Consider the following 27,978-nt stretch of genomic DNA (forward strand, 5'->3'; position numbering starts at 1 on the left):
AAGCTGGCCATTTGCAATAGGGAAAGTACTCTTTCGATTAGGCTTCTTTCTCTCCTTTTGACTGCAATCTGAATGTGAACTGGATCTACTTAAATAAATGTAAATTTACCTTTTTTTAAATATACTTCTTGGGAGATTTACTTACTGCACACAGTATCATGCTTCTGTGATGTTGCTATACCCTGCAAAACTCTGCTATATATTAACCAAAACTCCCAATAATAATGCTATAGAGTCCAGCTTCCAAAGCAGCCATTTTCTCTATGGGAACAGATCTTGGCCATCTGGAGATCACTTGCAATTCCAGGAGATCTCCTAGCCCTGCCTAGCAGTTGGCAACCATTGCTATGGCACTATTGGATTCCAATATTCCCAGAAACAATAAGCTTCATGAGCTAATTTCCATCTGGTTAGCAAGATTCCTAACATTAACACTGGCACTGTACAAAGTTTGAACTTGGCTTCAGAAGATACAGAGATATCAGTCACATATCTAAGGAAAATCGGGGAAAGGAAATCTGCTTTCAGATTGCAAAGTCTGAAGACTGAATCTATTAACACATACAAATGTCAAATGCTAAAGAGGGAAATACATTAGAGCCATACAGGAGAAGGCTCGTTTTGTTTGGTAGGCTTTGATCCAAAGGAAACCAGCAGAGATGTGGGAAGGAATGGGCAACATGGATGGGTCCAAGTACTGTCTACAAGACACTGGTGCATTAACACAGAGATTCATGGCACATCTTCTTGCCACACTGAACAGAACCTCAACAATATTAGGATTCCCAGCAGAGTTCACTGCTGTAAGATGCTGAATAATCAGCAGCATTTGAGCACATCAGGAAAGAGACTATTGAGCGACCTGAAATGCCAAAGTGCAAATTTGTATGAAAGTTCAGGAGTCTGCTCCCCACATTCTCTTGACCTTTTAACTCAGGGTTGTTTGGGTTCACATCATAGACTCCTCTTCATCCTCTTCAATCTCTTTATCCACTTCCATGGCTGTGTTCTCATAGCTGGTTATTCCCCCATATTTTCGCATATGGACCATCAACGGCTTAGGAGACTGGCTGCCTGACAAAGTGGCCACATACATGCCAGTTCTGTTTTCCTCCAGAGAAGGACCCCAGTCCATGGTTGGCCTGCTAGCTTGTCGTATTCTCTGCAAGGAAATGAGCAAACATTACAGACAGCATGGGGGGGGGGGGAATCTAGTGGCACTTCAGCCGTTGAAAACCATATATTTCCAGTTGCACAGCCATAAATCCACTTAGCTAAATTCACTTTTTATTGCTTTCTACCTTAGAAAACAGCCCACAAGGAAGAGGCCTAGATTCATCAAGGATTTCAGTGAATTTTAAAACAGACCATATTGGCTATTTTAGTCACATCAAACCCCAAAAGAGGAAACATCAACTAAAATTTTCTGATTATTCAATGTTAATGAAACCACTAGTGATTACAGCAAACTATTACTCCAGTTTTTATGTAATGTTGTTTTCCAAAAACCTGCTTCCTGTGACCTCAACTGTAGAGTTGCCAGATCTGTGTTGGAAAATACCTGGAGACTTTGGGGGTGGATCTAGGAGAGGGTGGGGTTTGGGGAGGGGAGGGGCCTCCGCATAGTACAATGCCATAGAGACATTTTCTCCAGGGGCGCTGATCTCTGCCAGCAGATCTCGAGGCCCCACCTGGAGGCTGGCAACCTTACTCAGCTGAGTGATGTTATTGTTTTTGCTAACAGGAATGTATCCATTCTTCAGTTTTGGCTTGTGTAGAATCCTCAGAAAAGTGGCCTGTTACAACAGCACGTTCTCTCCATCTTGAAATCAAAATCCATATACAGTCTGCATCCATATAAATGTAAGATAAGGAGCAATATAATTTGTTCTTTCTTTTTTCGCCATGCACATGGGGATGCTGGACGTTGTGGTTTTCCTCAGATCGTTATTTTGATTCTAGTTCTATAGATTCCAAGTCCTGCAATGCATATATGAACCACTAGAGGCCACTTTCTGTTGTTTGAAAACACAAACGTGGCATTAACTCTCTTGACGCTAGCGACTTAAATTAACATAAAGGAGGGTTTTGCTTTGAAGGGTGTGCATCTGTCAAATCAGGATCACAAAGATGGGGATGTGTGTGTGTACTTTCTGCACTTTTCTCTGGCTATGAAATCCTCAGGCAAAATTCCCAAATGACCAACAGAAATGGCAGTGACTATTAAGGCTCGGGTCAACACATCAGACAGACTGGGATCGAAGGGTCCCAAGAAGAACTGGAAATGAATCACTTTACTTCCAGGATTTACTTATGTCAGATGAACCCGAAAGACCAATTAAGGCTGCCAATTTCTGTTTTCAGAATTCCCACAGCATCTGTTATCATGCCTTTTAACTACTCAAAGGGCTTCCCTTATGCCCCCAAGAAGGGGGGAAAATGACACTGAGCAGAAATTTTCCTTCATCAGGAGAACCAACAGCTTAAAAACTGGCACTTGAAACACAATGTCTCTGAGCATAATTAGATTTTTTTCCCCACACTGACAGAAAACATTGTTTAAGATATTGTAATTTAAGACCCTGAAAAGCCCAAACTAGTCTGAGCTTGTCAGAACCTGACTACTAAGGAGGATTGGCCCTGGTTAGTACTTGGATGGGAGAATACCAAAGTAGTCCAGGATCAATATGCAGACAGGCAATGGCAAGATGCCTCTGCTCATATTTTGCCTTAAAAACCCTTGAAGGGGCAACAGAAGTTGGCTGAAACTTGATGGCATTTAATTATTATTAAGGCCAGGTTCCCTATTAAGTGTATGTGCAGACTGCACTCTCTGAGTGCTATCATTTTCAAAACTTCCATTGGAAAAAACAAGAAAATAATAGCAAAAATATCAACCATGAATTTTTCTGTGTTTTACATCTCTAAGGAACATCTAAACCACTGAAACCAACATATTTGTCTTTGTCTTGACTGTACAAGGCCTAGGCTTCCACACAACAGCCATTCTCCCTGTAGCCTAATTGCTGTTGCCAATGCTGAAGCATTCTCAGCAGTAATGGAATATCTGCATGGCAGTTTCCCCTGCACTTTTGTGCATCAGCCCCACAGTCACCAGTCCCTCCTCTGTGCCACTAGGTTTGCCAGGTCCAATTCAGGAAATATCTGGGAACTTTGGGGGTGGAGCCAGGAGACTTTCCCATTTCCTAAATAAATAAATAAAAAATACAGCAACGCAGTTCCCCTGAATACAGTCTTCATTTCCTCATCCTCTTTTTTTTGCCTACACTGGCAGCTGCACTTCCACTAAATGAAAGTGAAGTTTGTCATACCCCCACAAATCCCCTTGCCAGGAGGAATTTCCAAGCTTGTCTTTTTTAAGGGACATGCACACATACACATGGTATCAGGGGGTGTGGCCTAAAATTCAAATGAGTTCCTGCTGGGCTTTTTCTACAAAAAGCCCTGCTCTTTACTATGCAAACAATTTCTAAAAGGAACATAAAACAATGACGGGACTATGCTGGTTTTTCTTCTTTTCTTATAGCTTCACAGACTCACCAGGAATAGCCATGTGGTTCTGCCAGCTCACCCTATCCCCATTCAGCCTTGCTCCTATTGAGATTTAAAGGCACATGAATCGTTCAAGTTTCCAAGCTTCTGCTAAGCCTTTCCAGGTGGAAAGGCACATCCTATAAAGTTTGCAATTTGTGGGGGGGGGGGGGGGGGAGGAAAGGCACATCCTGGCTGTTGGGGCAGGGCTTCTCCCCACCGGTCAGCTGGCCAGTGATGAGGAAAAGCCTGAAAAACTGGGGGATCCCCCACTGGGACCTGGGAACTGGCAAGCCAACTTGCCACTGAAGGGGAAGTGGGCTTAAAAAAAAAACAGTAGTTGCTAAATTGCAGTATACTAGTTCCTCTGAGTTCCAAACTTTTATTTTTTAAAACTAAATTTTTAAAAAGAAAGCTGGAATTCTGAGGATCTCTAGAAGAAAAGCAATAAATCATCATAATTTATTTCATTAATTACTTACAAAATTTATATCCCATCTTTCTACCCTACTAGGGATACCAAGGTGGCTAACAATCTAAAACATACATGATAAAATACATTAATATAATCCCCTTCTCAAACAGACCTCATTAAAACAACTTTGAAAAGAGTTAAAAACAGAGGTAGAACACCTATAAAACAATTTAAATGCATACAAAACGTAAAACATTGGTTAGGAAGGAGGAATCATTAAAGGAATGTCAAATGGGAAAAAAATATTTACCTGATGGTGGATGATGGCAATAAAAGGGGAAAGATTAATCTTTCTGGGTAATTATAAACAGCTTTGGTGCCATGACCAAAAAGGCCCTCTCCCAAGTTGTCACCTGCCTACTCTCAAAGGTGCAGGTACCCCAAGGAAGGCGTCCAAAGATGACCACAATGGTTGGGCAGGTTCATAAGGGATTATGTGGTCCTTCAGATATGGTGGTCCCAACTAAACAGGGCTTTGAAGGTCATCACCAGCACATTGAATTGTACCCAGAAACAAATTGGAAGCCAATGTAGGTTACCCAAGACTGGAGTGATATGGTCCCTGCAACCCATTCCAGTCAACATCCTGGCTGCAGCATTCTATACCTACTGAAGTTTCTAAACACTTTTTTATGGGCAGCCACATGTACAGCATGTTGCATTAATTGTTTATTTGCTCAGATTTTTAAAAATCTAATCTAGATGCAAGCAGGGCATTATAATGTTATTTTATTGTAGCAATGAATCTAGTAATTTATATTTTACAAAAAAAACCCAACTATAAACCAGAGAAACCTCTGATGTTGGGGGTGGGGGTGGGCATCAGGTGTCTGAGGCAAGGAAAATGGCACTGAACCTCCCAAAATGCATATCTCCCTGTCCACATGGTGTGCAAAGACACTTTGGTTGCAATATTTCCAAAAAGATCATATCAAACCAGGATTGGGAACCTTTGCAGTATGGTAGGGGAAACCCCAGAAAGTGGATGATCAGGGGTTAGCATTGTGGATGTCCCCACCCCCCACCCACCCCAAAAAAATCTAATCCAGATTGAATGCCAAACCAAAGCAAAACTTCCATGTAGAAGCAGCTGGTATTAGTTGCAAAAAATACATGAATAATGAAAGTGAAATACATGTTTTCAAGGAGGGACAGCTTCCAGAAAACATTGTGGAGAACTGTGTACTGGGAGATGCAGATATCTCTTTCATAGTTGGTGTAAGTGTTTTCCTGAACTATTAGTATACCTGCAGCAAACATGACTGTCATTTTAAGTACAAGAAAGTGATCACATAACATTGCAGAAACCAACAAGAGTTCATTTGTCTTATCTTTGTCCCAGGAGAAAGCAAAAAAAAAAAACACATTTTGGGGCTCAGTACAGAAGCTGTTAAAAGGCAGAAATGGTTAGAAGAAGGATACAGGACAGAATGACATCTTCTACAGTAGTCTGCTGAGTCTTTGCTGCTTACCTGCCAGAGTGTCCCTTCCTCTTGAAGCACAGCAAAAACCATCCCCAGGGGAATCATGAGGCAGGAGAAGATCCCCATCAAGATGCCTAGGACCTCAGCCCAATATGGGAATTGGTAGGTTCCATACACTGAGGGTTGGTACTTGATTATGCTGTAAACCAGCAGAGCCTGAAAGAACATCAGAAAATACATCTGCACCATTTCCCCTTCACCTTTCTTTATTTTGCATTTAATATATTGTGATCACCAGTTGTAGGGGATTGTGCTCTACAGATTTAGCCTTAGCGCTACGGAAAATAAGATGAGACTGTAGGAATCAGATAGGAAAAAGACAAGCGAAACTGGGAAAATGACTTAGAAAAACATGTATAGTACCATCATTGTTACTGGGGACAGGAACAACCAGCAACCTCTAAAATATATCCCAGGTTTGAAGCCCAGCATCATGTGAATATCTCGACAAAACCTCTTTATGCCTACAGAAAAAAGAATGGTGCATAAGAAATAAGTCAGTACATCAACTGCTCAATACAAACTTTTATTTCTTAGTGTGCATTTGGTGCACCCACCCCGCCAACAAAACAAGAGTTGTAACACAGTTGTGTTCAGTGAGCTGAGTCTGTTGCACCTCTTTCCATATAGCTCAGGTGGGCTGTCTTCCTTTTTAATTTTTAAAACAGTGCACATATGTTTATCAGACTGAACAATTATTATATGTAGATTTTTTTTCTTGAGAAAGAGCTTTACACCTGCATTCCAAAGTGGTAGAGTTAAGGAAGAGATTTATAGAATCACAGAAACATAGAGTTGGAAGGGACCTCCAGGGTCATCTAGTCCAACCCCCTGAACAATGCTTGGAATTCACAAATACCTCCCCTACACACATACATTCCCAGTGACCCCTGCTCCATGACCAGAAGATGGCAAAAGCCTCAAGGATCCCTTGACAAACTGGCTTGGAGAAAATTGCTGAGTGACCAAAAGTGGCAATCAGCATTTCCCTGAGTGTGTAAGAAGGCACCACAAGAACTAAACACTGATGCAACCCTTCCTGCCCTCTTTCTCATGATCTGCCTAATTCACAGGGTCAGCATTGTTGTTAGATGGCCACCTAGACTCTATTTAAAAACCTCCAAGGAGGGAGAACCCACCATCACCCAAGGAAGCTTGTTTCACTAAGGACCACTCTGTCAGGAAGTTCTTCCTAATGTTCAGCCAAAAACTCTCCTGATTTAACTTCAACCCATTGGTTCTGGTCCAACCTTCTGGAGCAACAGAAAACAATTCTGCACCATCGTCTATATCAGTGGTCCCCAACCTTTTTGGCCCTAGGGACCAGTCCCAGGGCCGGCCCGCCCACCATGGTCCCAGGGTCGGCAGGGTGGGGGCACCAAATTCAGCCTCCCCACCCACCCCCTTGTGGCGCCTCTTCCTCCCCCCGTTTTCACTATTTTAAGGCCTGGGAAGGGGCAATGAAGCACCTCCCAGGCTGACCCCACTGCCGATCAGCTGATTGGTGTGGGGGGAGCAGGCTGCACAGCCCAGTTGCAAATAGGCCGTGGACCTGTACTGGTCTGCGGCTGGGGGTTGGGGACCCCCCTGGTCTATATGACAGTCCTCCAAGCACTTGAAGATGGTGCTCATATCACCTCTCAGTCATCTCCTCTTCAGGCTAAACATATATACCCAACTTCTTCAGTCTTTCCTCATAGGACCCTGTCTCCAGACCCCTTACCATCTTTGTTGCCCTCCGCTGGACATGTTCCATCTTGTACTATATCCTTCTTAAATGTGGTGCCCAAAAATGAACACAATGCTCTAGGTGAGGTCTAAGCAGTGCAGAGTAATGTAATACTATCACTCCATGTGATCTGGACACTATACTTCTGTTGATACAGCCCAAAATTGAATTTGCCTTTTTAGCTACCACATTACACTGCTGACTCACATTCAGTATACAGTCCACTAAGACCCCTAGATTCTTTTTGCACATACTACTGCCAAGGCAAGTCTCCCCCATCCTATAATTATGTATTTGGTTTTTCCTACCTAAATGCAGAACTTTACAATTATCCTGGTTAAAATTCATTTTATTTGTTTTAGCCCAGTTTTCCAGCCTGTCAAGATCATTCTGTATCCTGTCTCTGTCTCTACTGTATTTGCAACCCCTTCCAATTTAGTATCATATGCAAATTTAATAAGCATTCCCTCTATTCCTTCACCCAAATCATTTATAAAGATGTTGAACAAAACAGATCCTAGGACAGATCCTTGAGGCACTCCACTTGTCACTCCTCTCCAAGAGGATAAGGAACCAAGAGGATTCACAAGCACTCTTTGGGTGCAATCTGTCAACCAGTTACAGATCCACCTAATAGTAAAGATCCAAACCATATTTTACCAACTTGTCAACAAGAACAGTATTAGTATTAGTAATCACAGATGTATTTTCTAAATCTCAAGGACTGATTGCTGGATTATTTCTTCTAAAACTTTCCAGGTATAGATGTCAAGCTGATGGGTCTGTAGTTACCCAGATCTTCCTTTTCCCTCTTTTTGAAGATGGAGACAACATTTACCCTCCTCCAGTCATCTGGCAGCTCACCTGTTCTCCAAGAATTCTCAAAAATAAGGGCCAGAGCCTCAGAAATTAAATCCGCAAGTTCCTTTATTACCCTTGGATTATATTCATCTGGCCCTAATGACTTAGTTTCATTTATTGCCTCATTGAGGATTAGTGCAACATGCTAGCAGCCACTGAACAACTGATATGAGTTTCAGTGCATACAAAGGCTGTGCGAAACAGTTTTTTATTGTCACTATAACTATTTTTGCCAGATACTTTGACCTGATGCAAAACAAACACAAAGCCCCAAAATACTTTGAGAAGCATGAAAACATAGATTGGTGTAATAAAGTATATTGTTTCAACCAATGTGCATCTTGAGAAAGTATAATACATCATGGACACTGGGAGTGTGTACTTCTTTGGGTCCTCCATCTAACTTTTAAAAATTACATGGCACCAGTGTTCCCTCTAAGCTGAGTTAGCATGAGTTAGCTCACAGATTTTTAGCCTCCAGCTCACACATTTTTGTCTTAGCTCAGGAATAATAGCCCCAGAGCACAATAGCTCAAAACTTTAATGCCAGTAGCTCACAACCTTAATGCCAGTAGCTCACAAAGTAGAATTTTTGCTCACAAGACTTTGCAGCTTAGAGGGAACATTGCATGGCACCACAACATACAACAATCCACATCTCTTGCCTTACCATATATGCGTGTAACTGCCAAGCAGGTAGTAATGACTACCACCATGAGTCCGAAACCAGCACTGTAGTCATCCAGCAGCACTAGCCAATACATTCCGCCCTGGCGAGAAGAAGCAATCAGTGGGTGCAATCAGATGGGCTTTTTGGCCTGCCTTAGCCAACCCCCACCTCTGGATTTTATGGGATCAATAACACATGCACATCTGGCCCCCATGCTGCTCCCACCCTTACTTTGTCCTGCGATGCTTTTCACATGCTTTAAACAGCCACCAGGAACTTGCCAGTGCCAAAGTTTTTCTGTGCCTTTTTAGTGCATTTCCAGCCATCTGAACAGCTGGTGCATGCCTTGCATGTGCTGTGCATGTGCCAGAGTGGTGTGAATGCTCCTCTTAGCATGTGCATTACCTGTCCCTGTGTCAGGCACCATTTGATTGGCGTAGCGTGCCTCAAACAGCACCAGCTTTTTAAAAGCCAGGAGACCACTGTGGCAACTTCCTGATCTGATTGCATCAAGTGACCCAACTGCTTCCCAAAACATGAATGCTAGGATGGTACAATAAAGAATATTCTTCATGGAATACATTTTTGCCTTTCTTGATAAATGTACTTGGACCAACCATCCTAATCTACAGACCAGTGTTAATAACCGAATATTTGCAAGGCATAACCATTACAGCCATGCCTCCATATAGTCACTCCAGACATTTTCATGGACTCATCCTATCATGAGACAGAAGCAATGAGTTACCTGTCCAATTATTGCTCAGGCTTATCTTCCTAGTGGAACATATGCTGTTTCTAGATTGGCTTTTAATATGATTTTAATGTACAGTATATTAGTTTTAATGTCTATTTTTATGAAATTATTTTTATATTGTTTTTACTCCCCATGGATACTGAGGTACTCAGGTGCAATAAAGCTATATAGATATTTTACATGAATGAATTATTGTTCACATTGAACAGTTAACAGAAATAGGCCATGTTGTTTAAATATCCATAAGTCAGTGATCTGTTGTGATCAGTTAATCTTCCTTTATATGGTTTACTGGCTACAATGGGGACTCCTATTCATTTGTTCCCTTTTTGCTCTTTTATCTACCTTACCACAAATTTTTCCTTGCAAATCCTCAAATGAACAGTTACCAGAAGCTTCAGTCTCTGATGGTCCAGTTTGCTTACCTCTGTTGTGAGAATGAGTCCCATGAGGAACATCACAACACATATGATGCCTGAGAAAAAAGCCTTCTTTGGTCGCAGATAATATGGAAATTCATCTGTCACAGCAGTAACAATGGTCTCTAGAAAGGCAAACTGCATGCAAATGATAACAGAAGGACAGGTCAGTTACAGAAGTCATTTATTTGAAGGAGGTTTGGAAACCTCTGGTGGAGACCTCGAGATATTTCAGAATTACAACAGATTTGGAAACTAAAATGGCTGCTTTGGAGGGTGGACTCTATACTAGGGTTGCCAGGTCTGTGTTGGAAAATACCTGGAGACTTTAGGGGTGAATCTGAGAGAGGGTGGGGTTTGGGGAGAGGATGAACCTCAGCATGGTACAATGGGATAGAAAGCACCCAAAGAAGAAGACGATGATGACGACAACGATGATATTGGATTTATATCCTGCACTCTGCTCCAAATCTCAGAGTCTCAGAGCAGCTCACAATCTCCTTTATCTTCCTACCCCACAACAGACACTCTGTGAGGTAGGTGGGGCTGAGAGGACTCTCACAGCAGCTGCCCTTTCAAGGACAACCTCTGCCAGAGCTATGGCTGACCCATGGCCATTCCAGCAGGAGCAAGTGGAGGAGTGGGGAATCAAACCCAGTTCTCCGCACACTTAACCACTACATCAAACTGGCTTTCATGAAAAAGCAGCCATTTTCTCTAGGAGAGCTGATTTCTGCCAGCTGGAGATCAGTTGTAAGAGTGGGAAATCTCCAGGCCTCACCTGGAGGCTGGCAGCACAATTTTATACCACAGTAAGGTCACTCCTCTCCCCATATGCTGACCTCCCCAAATCTCCAGGAATTAAAACCCACAGCTGGCCACTCCAGTTTGTAAGAATACCGTTCAAGTGATTGTTCAAAGTAAATAGCATCCTTACCTGGCTGTCCAGGCCCAGAGTTAACAGCATGAAGAAAAAAAGGAAAGACCAGAAAGGAGAGAGAGGAAGCATTGTCATGGCCTGCGGGTACACCACAAATGCCAAGCCTGGACCTAGGCAAAGAATAAGGAGATCACAAGGAGTGGAAGGATTAAACAGCTGCAGAAGGAGAGGCAATGCAAAAGCGGACCCAGAGCTTAGGAGCAGTTTAGAAAAAAGAGCAAGCGCAGAAGAAAGATTCTTTTAGAAGAGAATGGTTTAGGCTTAAATGGAGGGAGGATACAGAAGTGGGTCTGATGATGGACAAAGCCACATTGCCTGACTACCTGAAATATTTATTTATTTCCATGGATTTATAGGCCGCCCTTTCCCATAGTGGGCTTGGGGTGGCTTCCAACATAATAAAACAATCAAAACAGTTTAAGAACAATTAAAACAGTTAAAACAGTTTAAAATTAAGACAATTAAGCCACAGCTCACATTAATTAAGTTAAGGTAGCATGGATGGTGTGGACAGATCAATTAGGCATACTTGTCTCAACCTAGATGTTTAAAAATTTCAGCTATATCGGTTTTAAACAATCAGTGCAATCATGCAGCGGGGGATAGTTTAAATGATAAGGACGTCCGGCTGCCTCAGCCATAGGCCCGGTGAAACAGCTCCATCTTACAGGCCCTCTGGAATGGTAACAAATCCAGGAGGGCCTGAACCTCCACAGGGTGCTGATTCCACCAGGTCGGGGCCAGGGCCAAAAAAGCCCTGGCCCTGGTCGAGGCAAGTCAGACGTCCCTTGGGCCAGGGATGGTCAGCAGATGTTGGCTGGCCGATCGTAATGACCTCTGGGGCTTATATGGGGAGAGATGGTCCCACAGGTATGCCGGTCCCAGGCCGCGCAAGGCTTTAAATGTCAGTACTAAAACCTTGAAGCAGATCCAGTACTCAATCGGTAGCCAGTGCAGACTGCGCAGCATTGGTCGACTGCTAGCCCGTACAGGCAATTCAGACAGCAATCGTGCTGCTGCATTCTGCACCAGCTGGAGCTTCCGGATCAGCCTCAGGAGCAAGCCTGCATAGAGTGAGTTACCGTAGTCTAGCCTGGAAGTGACTGTTGTATGGATCACTGTAGCGAAATCCCGAGGGGCCAGATAGGGCACTAGTTGTTTGGCCTGCCGAAGATGGTAAAAGTCAGATTGTGCAACAGCTGTGACCTGGGCCTCCATAGAAAGGGTGGCATCCAGTATCACACCCAAGCTCCTCACCTTCTGAGCTGGCACAAGAGATGTACCATCCAGAGTGGGGAGCCGGATGCCCGATCTTAAACCCCCCCTCCCCCCGACCCAAATACAGGACCTCCATCTAAAGAAGGAAATTCTGGAAATGCAGTATGAAGCCTGGCTAACTATATACTTGTGCATCCTTTGCTGGCTACCATTCCTTCATAGTGAGCCTCATAAGGTTGATGAAGAATGAAGACCACCAACCTGCTGTGTCTTGCTGCAGTTTCACCAGTTGGTTTGTGGCAGTTCTGCTTTGCAGCAAAACGTGAATTGAATCAGACTCACCGGACAAGAGACTGCTTTCAGTTTCACTGCCATTCATCTGAGGGGGTTAGAGTTGAGTAACTGGGTCCCAAACCAAGAAACTGAGAAAGACGTGTGTTCTATACATATTTTAAATTTGCCTGAATCATTCTATAGTTGTAGACAAAAGAGTCTATCATGCTGTTCTCAAAGTACAACACTATCCAGTGTGATTTGCCCTTCTTGAGTATCATTTAATTTGTTCTTCTGTTGTACCAGCCAATCCTGAGCTTGTTTGTAGACAACATGGGTACTACTTTGAGTGCTTTTAGTACAATCATGAACAGTTACATCCTTCTCAGCTCATTTACCTTTCTTTCTCTCTTTTTTTTGGGGGGGGGAGGGGTTGTATGTGCATGTATGCACCTGGATGCCATGGTGACCCCTGGTGATTGACTCCTACCAGGGGGCTGGAGGATATTCAGGGAGATGAAATTGGGCTTGCCTGGGCTATCCAGGTCAGGTGACGGTACTCAGCTCATTTACCTTAATGGACTTAGAAAGGTGCAATTCTGCTTATGAATGCACTGCTATTATATAATACTTTGCTGTCTGATTTATTTCCATTTTATAACCATTTACAGAGTGCTACAGGAAAAGGCACAGAGTTCTTTTGCTGCCAGTGATTTATTTAGTAGTTTGGACAAAATTCAAACTTGGGCCAATGCCCAATTAGGAGTCCCTCTTGTGACTCTTCCTTGGAGTATCTGCTCCATTACACCTCTCCCTGTCACAGATTTCCAAACAGGTATAAGAGAGGAGCAACAAAATGCTTGGAAAGCACCTGGCAAAGCTGCTCAATCAGTGCAAAGTTGCTTCTTTGAGATACACTTAATGTGAATTTCAGAAAGCATTCACAAGACAATCTCATTATATACTATGTACACATAATACTAATGAGTGAAATAACACACACATGGCACATACAGTTACACAAAGGAGGGAAAGAAGGCACTTGGAGGCCTTACCTGCTTTGGCCACTTGGTCAACAGGGACACCAAGTTCTTGGGACATATAGCCCAAAACTGAGAAGATGGCAAAGCCGGCCAAGATACTGGTGATGGCATTGCCCAAGGTGACTATGAAAGTATCCCTGTAGAATAAAACATGCATTTTAAAATCTCCAGGATGGTGAAAAGGCAATGAGAATTTGAAGTGCTACAAAACATCTAAAAAGGCATACAGAAACAAAGAATGACTTATGACCTATTGTATCAGAGGGAACCAGGAATGTGGGTTTGGTGCATGAAGGGAATTGGAAACAGATCTCATGTGGCATCTGTGTTCTACCCAGCTCTGAACCCCATGATGAGTGATATTCTGGGAATTCATGAATAGAGAGGAGCCATCAGTGAGAAAATAATGCCAGATTTCAACTCAACTGGTGTGCATGTGTGTGAAATAGGTTATTTCTGACTTTTCGGAGTAAATGCTAAGATTCCTTACTCCTAGTATTTTTACATTTAAAGAAAACATTTTCAGCATTAGCATGTTGGTTACTGGCATTTGGTAGGTACTATTAATATTTAGGCAAAATTCAGTGATCTCACCAAGGTCATTTGTTATTCAACAGACATTGCCGAAGATTCTGTTCTGTTCTATTCTATTCTATTCTATTCTATTCTATTCTATTCTATTCTATTCTATTCTTATTCATTTTACAAAGTTTGCATTTTTATTTGTATTTCCACAGTTTCACTGTGTCTGCTTCTCCCTCCTCCTACACATACATAACTCTTGTTTAAAAATAAAGATTGTTACATTTTGCTGCTCTGTGCACCTTCTGTTCTGGGGAAGAGAGAATATCATTGAGAACACAGATCAGTAACCATCTCTCTGTGTTCCACCTCCATAAAATTGTATACTGAAAACATGTACCTGTAGATATTCTGGTGAAAGGTGTTATATGAAGCAAAGGTAAGCAGTCCCCCAAATCCCACCCCAAGAGAGTAGAAGATCTGCAAAGCTGCTTCAATCCACACCTGAAAAGTTGAGAACAAGACAGAAAGTCTGTTGAAATTCAGGAAATTCAAGTCTGTTCAGTTAAGAAGGAAGTAACAGGTAGCCTTGAGAACATAAGAATGTACAAGAAGCCATGTTGGATCAGGCCCAAGGGTGGAATTCTAACAGGAGCCCTTTGCATATTAAGCCACACCTCCCTGATGTAGCCAATCCTCCAAGAGCTTACAAAAAGAGTCTTGTAAGCTCTTGGAGGATTGGCTACATCAGGGATGTGTCGCCTAATATGCAAAGGAGCTCCTGCTAGAATTCCACCTCTAATCAGGCCAATAGTTCATCCAGTCCAACAATCTGTGTCACACAGTGGACAAAACCCAGGCACCATGAGGAGATCCACCAGCTGGGCTAGAACTCCAGAAGCCCTCCCACTGTGCCCCCCTCCCAGCACCAAGAAGCACCTTCTCTAGTTCACATATGCCAGACTGTGTTCCTGCTCTGTGTTCCTGAATAAAAATCTAGGTCCTAATCTGCACCAGTGGGTGATCCCAGACTAGTAAACAACACAGAGAGACTCAATAATTGGACTGAAATGAATGGAAATGATTTATTAGGCCCAGTGCATAAAACAGCAAGTAACATAATACCAAAGCAATAAATTCTGCAAATAAAACATAATATATGATACAAAAATGCATAAAGCAGGGGCTTTGGGAAACTAGAAGAATATCAAGTGCATTTTAGGCAATGCAACTAAAAACCACAGATAAATTAAGTAATTAAGTATATAAAATAAATGATTAGATAACCACAAGACATGCAAGAACCTAACTTCCCAACCATCTCCAGATCATCTAGTTGAAAGGTATCCTAAATTTACCACGTGTACTTCTACCTTATTCTGAAGTGGTTTGCATAGCTACCTTTTATTCTTCCATAGTTCTTAGATGGAATCCTACCTGCAGAAGAACCTCCAAATAAATCCTCAAAACAGAAAACCAAGGAGGAAAAGGGAAATAAAACCACATTTATAAAGAGAATAAAATCACAAAGAGACAAAGCAATAAAGCAAAGCAAGAAGCAAGGATGACCCCAGTGGCTTTAGTTGATGGCCATTGTCTGAATGTATACAAAGGCCATCATAACAGATTGGGCCAGAAAAAATGCACTTTGTTTCTACTGATATAATACCATGGCCCACATTGTTTAAATTGTTGTGTTTAATATTTATGCTTTGTTCAGATGACAGACCCATTTCAAATTTCTGCAGTTCCTAGGCCAATAGCATTGCTTATTAGATGTATCATCCTTTTGATCAAATTGATTTATATTGGGTAAAGTGCAACGAGTCTCGGTGAGAAAGGAAAAGTATAAATAACATGAATAAAATTAATAGGATGAAAAAAGCAGCAGAACAGGAAAGGGGTGAAAAGAAGATCAGGACTTGATGAAAGATAAAATAAAGTCTGAGATCTTAAGTGAAGAAAATCTGGCTATGGCATGTCCTGCCTGGTTTTTCACAGCCTCTTCACTGACCAGTGGCAGTCTTTTCCATTCTTAGGGGATGTGACAAAGTTTCTCTGCTTGTCAAAATGTATTATCCAATTATTTTCTTTTCAGTGGTGAATGTGACTGGTGTCTTCCAAGAAAATGCCTTTCCATGTCCATTACAATCTCATCAAATGAACCCTCATAATTGCCCATCATGTCTTCATCACCACTCACAAGGCTGTTTTGTTTACCATACCATCATCTCTGCTGCTCTTCAGCTTTATTATATCAATTATACAGCAAAAACAAGATACTAGGGATGGGCACAAACCAAGAAATGAACCACAGTTCAAGCATGGACCAGGCCAGTTTGTGGTTCATTTAGAACTGGTTTGTTTCGTCATAACATTCCCGAAACCACCCCCCACCCAAAAAAGAACACATTCATTTCTACACTAATGGCAAAATGAACCTAATTAATTCTGTAGATTCACTTGTGTAATGACAATGTATGGAAATAACAATGAAAGAGCAAATGTATTTCATTCATTTCCTTTATTGCTTCTAATGGCCCATAAAAGGGAACATTTCTCCCATCTGTTTGAAATTTGGCAGAAATTATTTCTTCTGAAAGACATATACCCCTGAAGAGTTTAATCCAAACTGGAAGTAAAACAAAGAGGTGACAAGCATAAATGTGTTTTGCCTTTAATTGCCAATGAAACTAGGGCATTTTCTACCATAGTTCTTGAAAACGGAATCAGGATCCCTTGAATGAGTAGTACAGCTCGTACAAATACCATACAAATTGGATGCAAAACAAAGAAGTTAAAGCCAGAAATGTTTCCTGTTGAAACCAAAGGAAAATGAATGTAATAATGGAAACAAATTGGAATAATAAATGCATTTAATGAAAACTAATGTTGCTTTGGAAATAAAACTGAAAAGAAATGCACATCCATATTTTGTCCATGACTCAGACTCTTTCCAGCTGTGGAAGCATTTGTGTTTCTTCCTATGTTGTGTAATGGTTGACATTTTGATAGCAGTTTAATTCCCCATTTTACATTGACTAGGACAATCTATCCATGTCCAATGTCTCATCTGCCACTAGGATGAAGGGAGGGAAAACACAATGTCATGATATCAGGCCATGAAAAGTTGTACATAAGAAGATAAGAACATAGAAGAGCCTTGCTTGATCAGACCAGTAGTCCAGCATCCTTTTTCACAAAGCAGTCACCCAGTTGCTTTAGCAGGCCAACAAACCATAGAAGCCAAGGCCTTCCCATGATGCTACCTTCCAGCACTGGTGTTCAGAGGTTGGTTGCCTCTTTATATGGAAGTTCTCCTTATTCTCCTTGGCTAGTAGCCATAGATGGAGTTATCCTCCATGAATCTGTCTAACTCCCTTTCAAAGTGGTCTATGATTGTGGCTATCACTACATACTCATGGCTCCCTAAGCTGGAGGACAGGTTTCAGAAGTTAATGCTGGGGGACTGTTGTTCAGCCCCTTGGTCTTTGGCCTATGGGGTCCCACAAGGTCCCATCTTGTCCCCTATGCTCTTTAACATCCACATAAAACTGTTTTGAGTGTAATTTATTTTAGGTATTTTAATTCTGTTGTAATTTAAGGGGAAGGATGGTGGCTCAGTGGTAGAGCATCTGCTTGGGAAGCAGAAGGTCCCAGGTTCAATCACTGGCATCTCCAAAAAAGGGTCCAGGCAAATAGGTGTGAAAAACCTCAGCTTGAGACCCTGGAGAGCCGCAGCCAGTCTGAGAAGACAATACCGACTTTGATGGACCCAGGGTCTGATTCAGTATAAGGCAGCTTCATATGTATGTTCATATGTTCTTTAAAAAGTTGTTTTAAAGATGTATTTTTATTATAATGGTTTTATAGTGTAATAATATCATGCATCTTTTAAATCATTAGCTACCTTGGAAGCCCTTGTAAGGATGGAGAGGCAGGATATAATTTTTGTAAATAATCAAAATCATAATAAGCATGTGCATGGGCAACATTTGAAAGACATAGAGAATAAAGTTCATAACAAAAACACCTGGAAGTGTCTCCAAAATGGGCACAAAAAAGAAATCGAGGGACTCATTCTAGCTGCACAAGGGCCAGCACTTGAAATGAATAGTATGAAACCCAAGATTCAGAAGAACAGTGATAACATCAAATGTCATCTTTACTTTGCTAGACAAAGGATGAAACAGTCGACCACATGGACAGTGTCTGCAGTAAAGTTGCTCAGACTGACAATAAAGAGCATCATGATAGAGTTGCAGTTATGTTGCACTGGTATCTTTGCAAGAAGTATGGTTTACCATCAGTCAGAGATTCACAGGAGCACAAACCAGACAAGATCATGGTGAATGATGAAACAAAGATTCCTTGGGACCTCTGATTACAGATAAACACCTGGAGCTTAACACCCCTGATATCACAATTGTAGAAAGGATGAGAAATAGAGTTTGGATCATTGACACTGCAATTGACACTGCAAGGAGACAGCAGAATAGAAAAGAAAGAACAGGACAAGATCATTAAATACCAAAACCTATTAATGGAGTTAGAGTGCCTTTTGGAGAAGAACGTTACCATCATGCCAGTTATCATTGGAACAGTGCCTAGAAGTCTCAAGAAACACTTGGACATTCTGGAAATTGAGCAAATAACACCAGCTCAGCACCAGAAGATAGTGTTGCTTGGAACACCAAGATGCCTGTGATGATGCCTCTGCAATTCCCAAGAACTTGGCTAGATCTTGAATTGCAAGACACCATCTACCAGTCAAATATATGATCATGACAATTCACATAATGATAGTAATAATAATACACCTAGTAGCAGTGAATTTACTCAATTACTGATTGAGTAAAGAAGTATTCCTTTTCATCCACCTGGAACCTATTCCCCATAGCTTCATTGGTTGCCCATTATGAAAAAGGGAGGGGGAGCTCTCTCTCTTCAGTCTCTGTGTTGTATATATTAGAACTAACACCTAAAAACCCCATCATTGCTTTTCATAAATAAATTGGGGACTCCATCTGAATTTTATGAGAGCATGGCTCTGCTGGTAAGAACCCCAGTGAGAGCCAATTAAACCTTATTGACCTCTGTGAACTGCAAGTGCTCTTGTAAAATTGAGCTATTTCTCTCCTGTATCTGCCAGACCCTGCTGTGCACTTCTGCTTTGAATAAGGTGATTGTTGGTATGTGGCAGGCAAAAGGGCAGAGCTGTGTAATTAAGCTCCATTCCTGAATGAAATTACACAAGAGAGATCTCACCTTGGAAGACAGCAGGTGGTGGAACTGGGGTGTGAGATAGAACTTAATTCCTAACCAGGCTCCTTCCAGTGTTACACCACGAATCAGGAGCATGATCAAGATGAGGTAAGGAAACGTGGCAGTGAAATACACAACCTGCAAGAAAAGAAGGGGCACTTGCATGAATTTGCAACAATGAGCTCCTTCCTTCATGACAATATACTATCCATAGAACAAGCTAAAACTCTTCTGTTCCAGGGAATCTTCTATGATGCTGAAATAATTATCTCATGTTGACCCATATGGTTATATATATGCAGAACATGCCATGTATCCAGGAATAATAATGGAGCATATGTGTGTAGATATGAATGAATGCACTTAGAGTTTGAGGAGCTCTGAAACAGATTGTACACCACCCGCAGTAAGTGCCCTTTTAAGTAGCATACACAAATTTTGGTCCAGTGATGCATCAGTAGATGAAGCATGGATTTTTCTTGTGTTTCCCCTCCCCACAGCAGTCTCTTTCTATCCCTGGAAAGATGATATTTGGGTCATGGGGCAGGCATGTGGAGGTTACAATGAGGTGGGAGGAAAGAACCAAACCACCTCCTCCTTCCTCTTCCTCAAATGCCTTCCGTTGACAGATCACTGAATCTAGTTGCTATTCTCATGGTAACAGAGAACAACAGCCCACTCTCTGTACTGAATGGCAGGCCGCAGTACATTTGGTATATCCATAATCATAATATGCATCTTGGAATCCAGTTTTCCAATGGACAATCTAATGCTTGCCAGAGTAATAGGAAGCAGAGTAATATATAGAGAGCATGTGTCTTCTAAGAATGAGCTTAGAAATCAGCGGTCAGTTAATTTATTGTGTTTTAATTATCTGTGTGTGTGTGTGTGTGTACACGCGCTTTGGATCCTGACATTTTACACTAATATTCTATACAACTTGACAAAAAAAATAATGTTCCATCAGATTACTTATACAATTCTATACAATTTATAGAAATCCAATTTGTTGGACACTGAATTTGTCTGGGGGAGAAGTTAGCATAGACCCTGACTTTCCTGACAGCCAGTGTGGTAGAGTGGCTGGCTAGAGTGTTGAACTAGGATATGGAAGTTCCAGGTTCAAATCTCCTAAGGACAAAATGAACGTAAACTGCTTTGAACCCCTGTTGGGAGAAAGGTGGCAGGGCATAAATGGAGTGAATAAATAATATCCAGGATGGTCTTACCATTTCTGTCCTGTCCTAGAATTCAAAAACGGAATTTGTGTTTGTATTTTCAATATCATTTTTATCCTAGTTATATTGTTTATATTATTTAACAGAGGACAAGTGTGTCTAGCTCAGAGGTACTGGACTCATTTGTTACGAGGGCTTTGTTGGGCCAGGCCATGTGTGCCATGAAATGTAATGCCAGGTACTGGAAAGACAAACTTTATAAAGCACATGAGCAAATCCAAATAACAATATTATTTTTACTCAAAATACATTCTTAAAACATCAAAACCTTACAGTATTTCCTTAAATTATCTCCCTGATGCTCACCTGCTCATTTCCACTGCCCATTAGCACTGGAACAGTATACAGGGGCATAATGCACAGCCTTTGTCATTTGGCAATAAAAGTAATGACCAGTTGCTCACAGGCCTGATAAGAGCCTTGAGCAGGTCAGTTCTAGCCCATGAGCCATATGTTTGACATGCCTGGTATATCTCATGGCTACCAAATTAAATTCATGCAGCTTCCCACATACTGGGGCAAGGCATTAATTTGCACCTACCTTGCCAGAGGATTTGACTCCCTTTAGGATACACAGGTACACAATGACCCAGGCAAGAAGGAGGCATAGGCACAGATTCCAACGAATTCTCCCAGGATCCCCAATCCCCGAGCTCTCTTGGATGTGCAGGACATAACGACTGGGGCAAAAAAGAAAAGCCATTAATCTGCAGGAGCACCACTTACTGTCAATACAAATGAGGCCATATTTTCCTTCCCAAGTCACTGTGGATGTCATCAGATGCTGAGAACTGTTCTACCACAAAGCATCTGCACTGCATGCAGATTGTCACATTTTGCAGTTCCCTGTTTCAAGGAAATAATAAATTTTCACTGTGTGTACTTACTGCAATGCATACACATTTTAGGAAGCAGCTGCCAATTATCATTCCCTAGGATGTGTGTCATAGGTGCATGCCTGATGAGCACGTGTGTGCATCTACATGCAGGGTTGATTTCATTTTATTTTTTGCCACAAATGCTTTTTCTGTAGGGAGTTTGTAACATGTATTGCAGTTATAATAGCTGGTGCACACAACAAACATTTCCTTACATGTGTAATGAAGATGTATCTATGTTTGACATTTGTATGTTCACCACCTCTGACCTGGCTAGCACAAGCTAGTCTGATCTCTTCAGATCTCAGAAGCTAAGGATGGTCAACACTGGCTAGTATTTGAATGGGAGACCAGTGCTCCCTCTAAGCTGTGGAGTTTTCTGGGGGGAAATGCTACTTTGTGAGCTACTGCATAGTTTGCTCTGGGGCCATTTTTCCAGAGCTAAGACAAAAACGTGTGAGCTAGAGGTTAAAAAAACTTTGAGCTAGCTCACACTAACTCAGCTTAGAGGGAACACTGACATGTCCATCGCTACGGAGGGTCCGGGGGGCCAGGATGCTCTATTAACCCCCCTTCCCTCTGTAGGGCCCCTCCGTTGGCTACGGGCCTGTTCCTCCCTCTCATGCAGAGATAGAAACCAAGGAACTTGGGCTCCGGGGGCAGCACCAGCAACCTCTTGTTCTACCACCACCACCCTCCCTCCCCACCACTTGAGGAGCAGCTTGGCCCCCACACTCACCGCAAGGCAAATCTGTCTAAGGGAGGGGGAGAAAGAGAGAGCAGGAGAGTGGCAGTGTGAGAGAGAGAGAGAGAGAGTGCAAGATGAGAGCACGGCAGTGAGAGAGAGGGGTAGAGTGAGAGAGAGGCAGGGAGAGAGAGAGTGCGAAAGACAGGTGGGGCCAGGCGGGCTGACCACTAGAAGGAAGAAGCAGCCAAGCCCCATGACCCCCCAGCAATTTTTTTTTCTCCTGGGCCCCCTCCATTCCAAATTTTCTGGCTACTTGTCTGAACACTGGAGATTACCAAGGAACACCCGGGTAGTTACACAGAGTCAGGCAATGGCAAACCACCTCTGAATGTCTCTACAGGGTTGCCATAAATCATCTGTGACCTGATGGTAAGGAAAACCTCTCCACAAGGAAAAACTAGAAATTGTGGTTTCCAACTGCAAGTCTTGCAACAGATACAAGTAGTAATCACATTTGATGGTGCAGTCCAATGTACACACAAAAAAAGATGTAAACTCATCTTGTGTAAAGTAGGCTTTAAATTTACAGCCCAAAGTAACTCTGGAAACACATTGACAGTTTTTAATCTTGTGATCCCCATAGGATACATTTCAAGGAAAATAAATATTGTTCTCATTTCAGTGTGCTGAAAACAATGTTCCATTCTCTCTTTATATGATTTTGCATTTTAAAGTGATAACTGTATTTATAATCCCATTCATCTGCTAATCCACAGTTATCATAAGAAGGATGAATAGGGAAGAGAGAAAAACAACCTATACACATAGGAATTTGCTAAACATGACCAGAAGACCTAAGCATCTGCTGTTGAACATTTAGTCCATAGAATGTTTCATTGCTTGTACTATTGTACTACAGAACCAGCAGTAATTGTTCTATGAAGCCACCTGCTCTGCCATCTTGTCTGCAACTGAATATTAAATCTATTATGGGCAACATTAATGTCATCATAGGTCAATTGTTTTTAATCTATAATTGCTTTATTCTGCCCCCACAGTCTACTACAAACTATGTAACCCTTCTTGGTCCCTTCTGTCTGTGTCATTTTGGGTATCTTGCTGAAAGTACCTTGAGATGAAACATAAATGAAAAGTGTTTAAACATTTTAAAAAAATGTTTTCTAGCCTTCTTACCTCCAGTATTCTTCACTCGGGCTGACAGTGTTAGAGATGTTGAGTGGGACAGCACCATTCCCTGTCCACATGACGTGGTGGTCCAGGCATAAGTCTGTGTTCCACCAGTTGCCACAGTACTGCCAGGGCAAGTTTTTTGTCAATGAGGCAAAGAGGTAGAAGAGAACATAGGCAATGATCATGTTATAGTAAATGGCCACCAAAGAGACAATCAGGATTGTAGCCATGCCAATACCTAAAGAGGAGAAGAAATCATAAAAAGAGATCAAGCTAATGACAATGTTGTTAGGTATCACCCAGGGGATCTAGTCCACTAATCTGTTGCACTGTTCATGATAAACATTTCACTGCCAGCAAATCAGATGCAGCCATAGCTAGACATTTAGGTATCTGACCTCTCGAGGAGAGCACACACATGTTACTTCATTTACTTTGATGTGTGATCCCTCAAGGCCAAACTAGATGATGGCATTCACAAGTTTGACCTGTGGACAAGACCACAATTTTAAAGCCTAAAGTGGTGGTTTTAAAATGCCACAAGACCAATCCTGATTAGGCTTGCAGTGTCCAGGGATGAGGAGCTCTCTACCACACAAGTATTTTTTTCAGTGCCAAAATAGTCTTTGGGGTGTGGTACGGCAATATTGACACATGAAAAGTCTGGTTGTTGAGTCAGAGGTGGGTGGGAACTTGAGCCATTAATTTGCAGGCTCATCCTTGCCAGAGGCATGAGCCTTTGGCACGAGCCAAAGGGCTCTTGGCCTGTGGCTCTTAGCGTGGGGGTCTAGCCTGGGGGTTCTGTAGAAAGGTGAATAGTTACTCACAAGTAATTTCAAGAGACCATTGGTAGTGGGATTTAAAGAGAAGTGAAGATAAAGAAAATTTTGAAATGGATTGCAGCAGTATGGCTGGTGAGGGAGCAGAGGCAGTGACGTGTAAAGACTGTGGGATGTTTGTATTTCTATCTGAGAGTAGCATGGATTACACTTGCAGAAAGTGTAAGTTAGTGTCCCTGCTGGAGGAGAAGATACAGGGACTGGAGGCATGATTGTCCGCACTGCAGTGTAAAGGAAGGTGAGGATTTTCTTGACAAAATGCATGAGGCACTCTTGAAAGGACAAGAGGAGGGAGAAGAAACTTAGCATGTGTATAAAAACTACATGTTGAAAAATCCAATGCATGGTTATAGGATGGGGGAGACTTGTCTTAGCAGTAGTATGTGCAAAAAGGATCTAGATGTCTTAATGGATAATATGCTGAACATGAGTCAACAGTGTGATGCGGTGGTTAAAAAGACAAATGCAATTTTGGGCTCTATCAACAGAAGTATAGTGATGTGATGGTATTGCTTTACTCTGCTCTGGTAAGACCTCACCTGGAGTATTGTGTTCAGTTTTGGGCACCACATTTTAAGAAGGATATAGACAAGCTGGAACGGGTCCAAAGGAGGGCAACAAAGATGGTGAGGGGTCTGGAGACCATCCTATGATGAATGGTTGAAGGAGCTGGGGATGTTTAGCCTGGAGAGAAGGCGGCTGAGAGGTGATATGATCACCATCTTCAAGTACTTGAAGGGCTGTCATATAGAGGATGGTGTGGAATTGTTTTCTGTGGCCCCAGAAGGTAGGACCAGAACCAGCGGGTTGAAATTAAATCAAAAGAGTTTCCGGCTCAACATTAGGAAGAACTTCCTGACAGTTCGAGCGATTCCTCAGTGGAACAGGCTTCCATGGGAGGTGGTGGGCTCTCCTTCCTTGGAGTTTTTTAAACAGAGGCTAGATGGCCATCTGACAGCAATGAAGATCCTGTGAATTTAGGGGGAGGTGTTTGTGAGTTTCCTGCATTGTGCAGGGGGTTGGACTAGATGACCCTGGAGGTCCCTTCCAACTGTATGATTCTATGCTTCTAAGGATAAGAGTGCTCTTGAAAAGTCATGGGAGGTGACTGGGTCATGATGTTGGCCCAGTCAGGATCAGGTCCTCAAAGTATTTTAAAATCTTCTCATTAGGCTTTAAAATGTTGGGGTTAGACTTGTGGGTGCTGTAATGGCTGCATTTGCCATTAGTTGTCAGTCACTTATTTCCTCTAAATTCTTTTCTTTCAACTCTTGTTGGGTCCCACTCTCAGTCCAGTAATCATGTCTGTATCTTTATATGCTCTGAAATGGCAAGAGAGTATTCAGCCTCACTGCTTCCACCTTGATCCCTTCATACCATCTATTCCACCTGCTTTGGTGATACCACAAGGTTACTGCCTTTGCATGGGTGATCCTGCTTTCCTGCAGCACATTGAGGAAGATTTTGAGGCGGATGAGCCCTGCATTACATACCTTTAAACAGTGGGCTTATCTTCCAAACAGCAAGAGGTCCCAGGCTTGAGAACTGGCCCAGTGACAGCTCCATAAAGAAGATGGGAATCCCACATATTGCCAGCATGATGAAATAAGGAACAAGGAATGCCCCTGTAGGAAAAATAGAATTACCCAACTAACAGTGGTTGAGCAGGTCTCTGGCACACACATTTTCTAAATATGTAAATAGTAGGCATTATTTGGAAATCTGGGGGCACAGATAGCAAAGTGAATGGCCATTATAGTTAATACCTCACCTGTCTCATCCTCATCACTAGGGCTACCAGGTTGCAATGTGGAGGTTTGCATTGTATCTTTAAAATTGCCAACAAAGCAAAAGATGAATCAGGGTAGCTTCTCTTAACCAATCATTCCCCATTCCTGTCATGGAATCCCTTCCTGTCTTCTATGATGAACAGAAATCTGGGGTAGTGATTATATGCCAATATAAACACCTTGGGATTAGGCGCAAGATGTTTATAATAATTCATTAATTTATGCTTTTCAGTTTTCAGTTATGTCCAGTCAAATTAGAAGTATTCTTTCATAAGCATTGGCATATAATCAGTAGCCTTCCTTCTAATAATTTTCCAAAAATAGGAGGGAGGAAAACTAAAAGTATAAGGGATTCTCTGATGAGATGTGATATTCACAAATATGACCATGCTGGTTTCTATTTCCCAAAAGGGCATTTTTGTTGTGGAAAATGTTTAATACATTTATTAACTTTAGAAATTAATGAGTTTACCCATCACAATGTCATGTGGAGATTATTTCAATTTTCCAATTCTGATTGAAAAAAGATAATACATTTTAAAGTGCCCATGTGACCTATATTACATTATTATTCTAGTTTGAGAACTTTTAAAACTAGGGTCATTGAGCACAAATCTAGGGTGCATAATAAAAGTCTTGATGTTCTGATAGTATCCCATTCTGTAGAGTTCAAACATACACCTGAAGACCTAAGATGTGGCATTTTATATAAATTAAATGCTTATCCATACAAAATGCAGGACAGTACCAGGACTTTGTTATGCAAGAAAGCTTACTTTTTCATATTTCAGATGCTAACACCAAATGGCTTGAATTTACCGTTGGATCTTTCCTCCATTCTGTAAATATATAAATCTTGTATGCTGTCTGAATAGTTTTTCTTAAAGGCAAGATGCACTTTGTAAGCAACTGTGTGCTGTACTGTTAATGTATTAGACTGTTGTAGTCACAGGTGCAGTTGGTTTGTCTGTGGTCTTATAATAAGAATGCTCACCAAGAGCAATCTTGGGGTCGTGGTAGATAACTCACTGAAAATGTCAAGACAGTGTGCGACTGCAGTAAAAAAGGCCAATGCTATGCTGGGAATTATTAGGAAGGGAACTGAAAACAAATCAGCCAGTATCATAATGCCCCTGTATAAATCAATGGTGCGGCCTCATTTAGAGTACTGTGTACAATTCTGGTCACTGCACCTCAAAAAAAGACCAGAAAAGGGCAACTAGAATGATTAAAGGTTTGGAACACTTTCCTTATGAAGATGCTTGGGGCTCTTTAGCCTGGAGAAATGTCAATTGAGGGGTGACATGATAGAGGTTTACAAGATTATGCACGGGATAGAGAAGGTAGAGAAAGAACTACTTTTCTCCCTTTCGCACAATACAAGAACTCGTGGGCACTCAATGAAATTACTGAGCAGTCAGGTTAGAACGGATAAAAGGAAGTACTTCTTCACCCAAAGGATGATTAACATGTGGAATTCACTGCCACAGGAGATGGCGGTGGCTACAAGCATAGCCAGCTTCAAGAGGGGATTGGATAAACATATGGAGCAGAGGTCCATCAGTGGCTATTAGCCACAGTTTATTGTTGGAACTCTCTGTCTGGGGCAGTGATGCTCTGTATTCTGGGTGCTTGAGAGGGGCAACAATGTGAGGACTTCTAGTGTCCTGGCCCCACTGATGAACATCCTGATGGCACCTGGGTTTTTTGGCCACTCTGTGACACAAAGTGTTGGACTGGATGGGCCACTGGCCTGATCCAACATGGCTTTTCTTATGTTCTTTTGTTGTGGATATGAGAACCTCTTTGCCTGTGATAGTTGATGACAGCTAGTCCACATATAAAATTTATTGTTGATCAGTTTTTAAAAACTACTTATCCAATGCTCATCAACCCGTGTGGGGAGACTGCACTACCTAGATGCGATTGAATTTCTCTCTCTCTCTCTCTCTCTCTCTGTGTATTCTATCAGTTCCAGTTGAAACATACATGATTGTTGCAACCATGAAGAACATGTGTTTTCATCTGGGATGCATGTAGTTGCCTTTTTGCCACTAAGAAGCTTCAACAAGCCTGAGCTGCTGCTGTTCATTCAATTGGTGACATTGTAACCATGGAACTTTAGAACTTGACATCTGTGGAAACA

The 27,978-nt window shown here is 41.9% G+C and overlaps 1 protein-coding gene across 1 annotated transcript in view; it reads right to left on the reverse strand.

Moving 5' to 3' along the window:
• Positions 1 to 230: 230 nt before the first annotated feature.
• The window catches only part of SLC6A7 (solute carrier family 6 member 7), a 45,314-nt gene continuing 17,566 nt past the window's right edge, over positions 231 to 27,978 (reverse strand). Inside the window, exons 3-14 of the mRNA XM_060240319.1 lie at positions 25,536 to 25,667; positions 23,207 to 23,441; positions 20,988 to 21,126; positions 19,212 to 19,346; positions 14,344 to 14,447; positions 13,434 to 13,558; positions 10,885 to 10,997; positions 9,954 to 10,085; positions 8,772 to 8,871; positions 5,875 to 5,975; positions 5,500 to 5,667; positions 231 to 1,162 (exon numbers count right to left, since the gene is read on the reverse strand). Coding sequence (XP_060096302.1) covers positions 950 to 1,162; positions 5,500 to 5,667; positions 5,875 to 5,975; positions 8,772 to 8,871; positions 9,954 to 10,085; positions 10,885 to 10,997; positions 13,434 to 13,558; positions 14,344 to 14,447; positions 19,212 to 19,346; positions 20,988 to 21,126; positions 23,207 to 23,441; positions 25,536 to 25,667 — 1,697 coding nt within the window. The 3' untranslated portion in view covers positions 231 to 949. The remainder of the gene's footprint in view (positions 1,163 to 5,499; positions 5,668 to 5,874; positions 5,976 to 8,771; positions 8,872 to 9,953; positions 10,086 to 10,884; positions 10,998 to 13,433; positions 13,559 to 14,343; positions 14,448 to 19,211; positions 19,347 to 20,987; positions 21,127 to 23,206; positions 23,442 to 25,535; positions 25,668 to 27,978) is intronic.

The sequence above is a fragment of the Heteronotia binoei genome, chromosome 5 (assembly GCF_032191835.1).
Source record: "Heteronotia binoei isolate CCM8104 ecotype False Entrance Well chromosome 5, APGP_CSIRO_Hbin_v1, whole genome shotgun sequence".
In the NCBI taxonomy this organism is placed as follows: domain Eukaryota; kingdom Metazoa; phylum Chordata; class Lepidosauria; order Squamata; family Gekkonidae; genus Heteronotia; species Heteronotia binoei.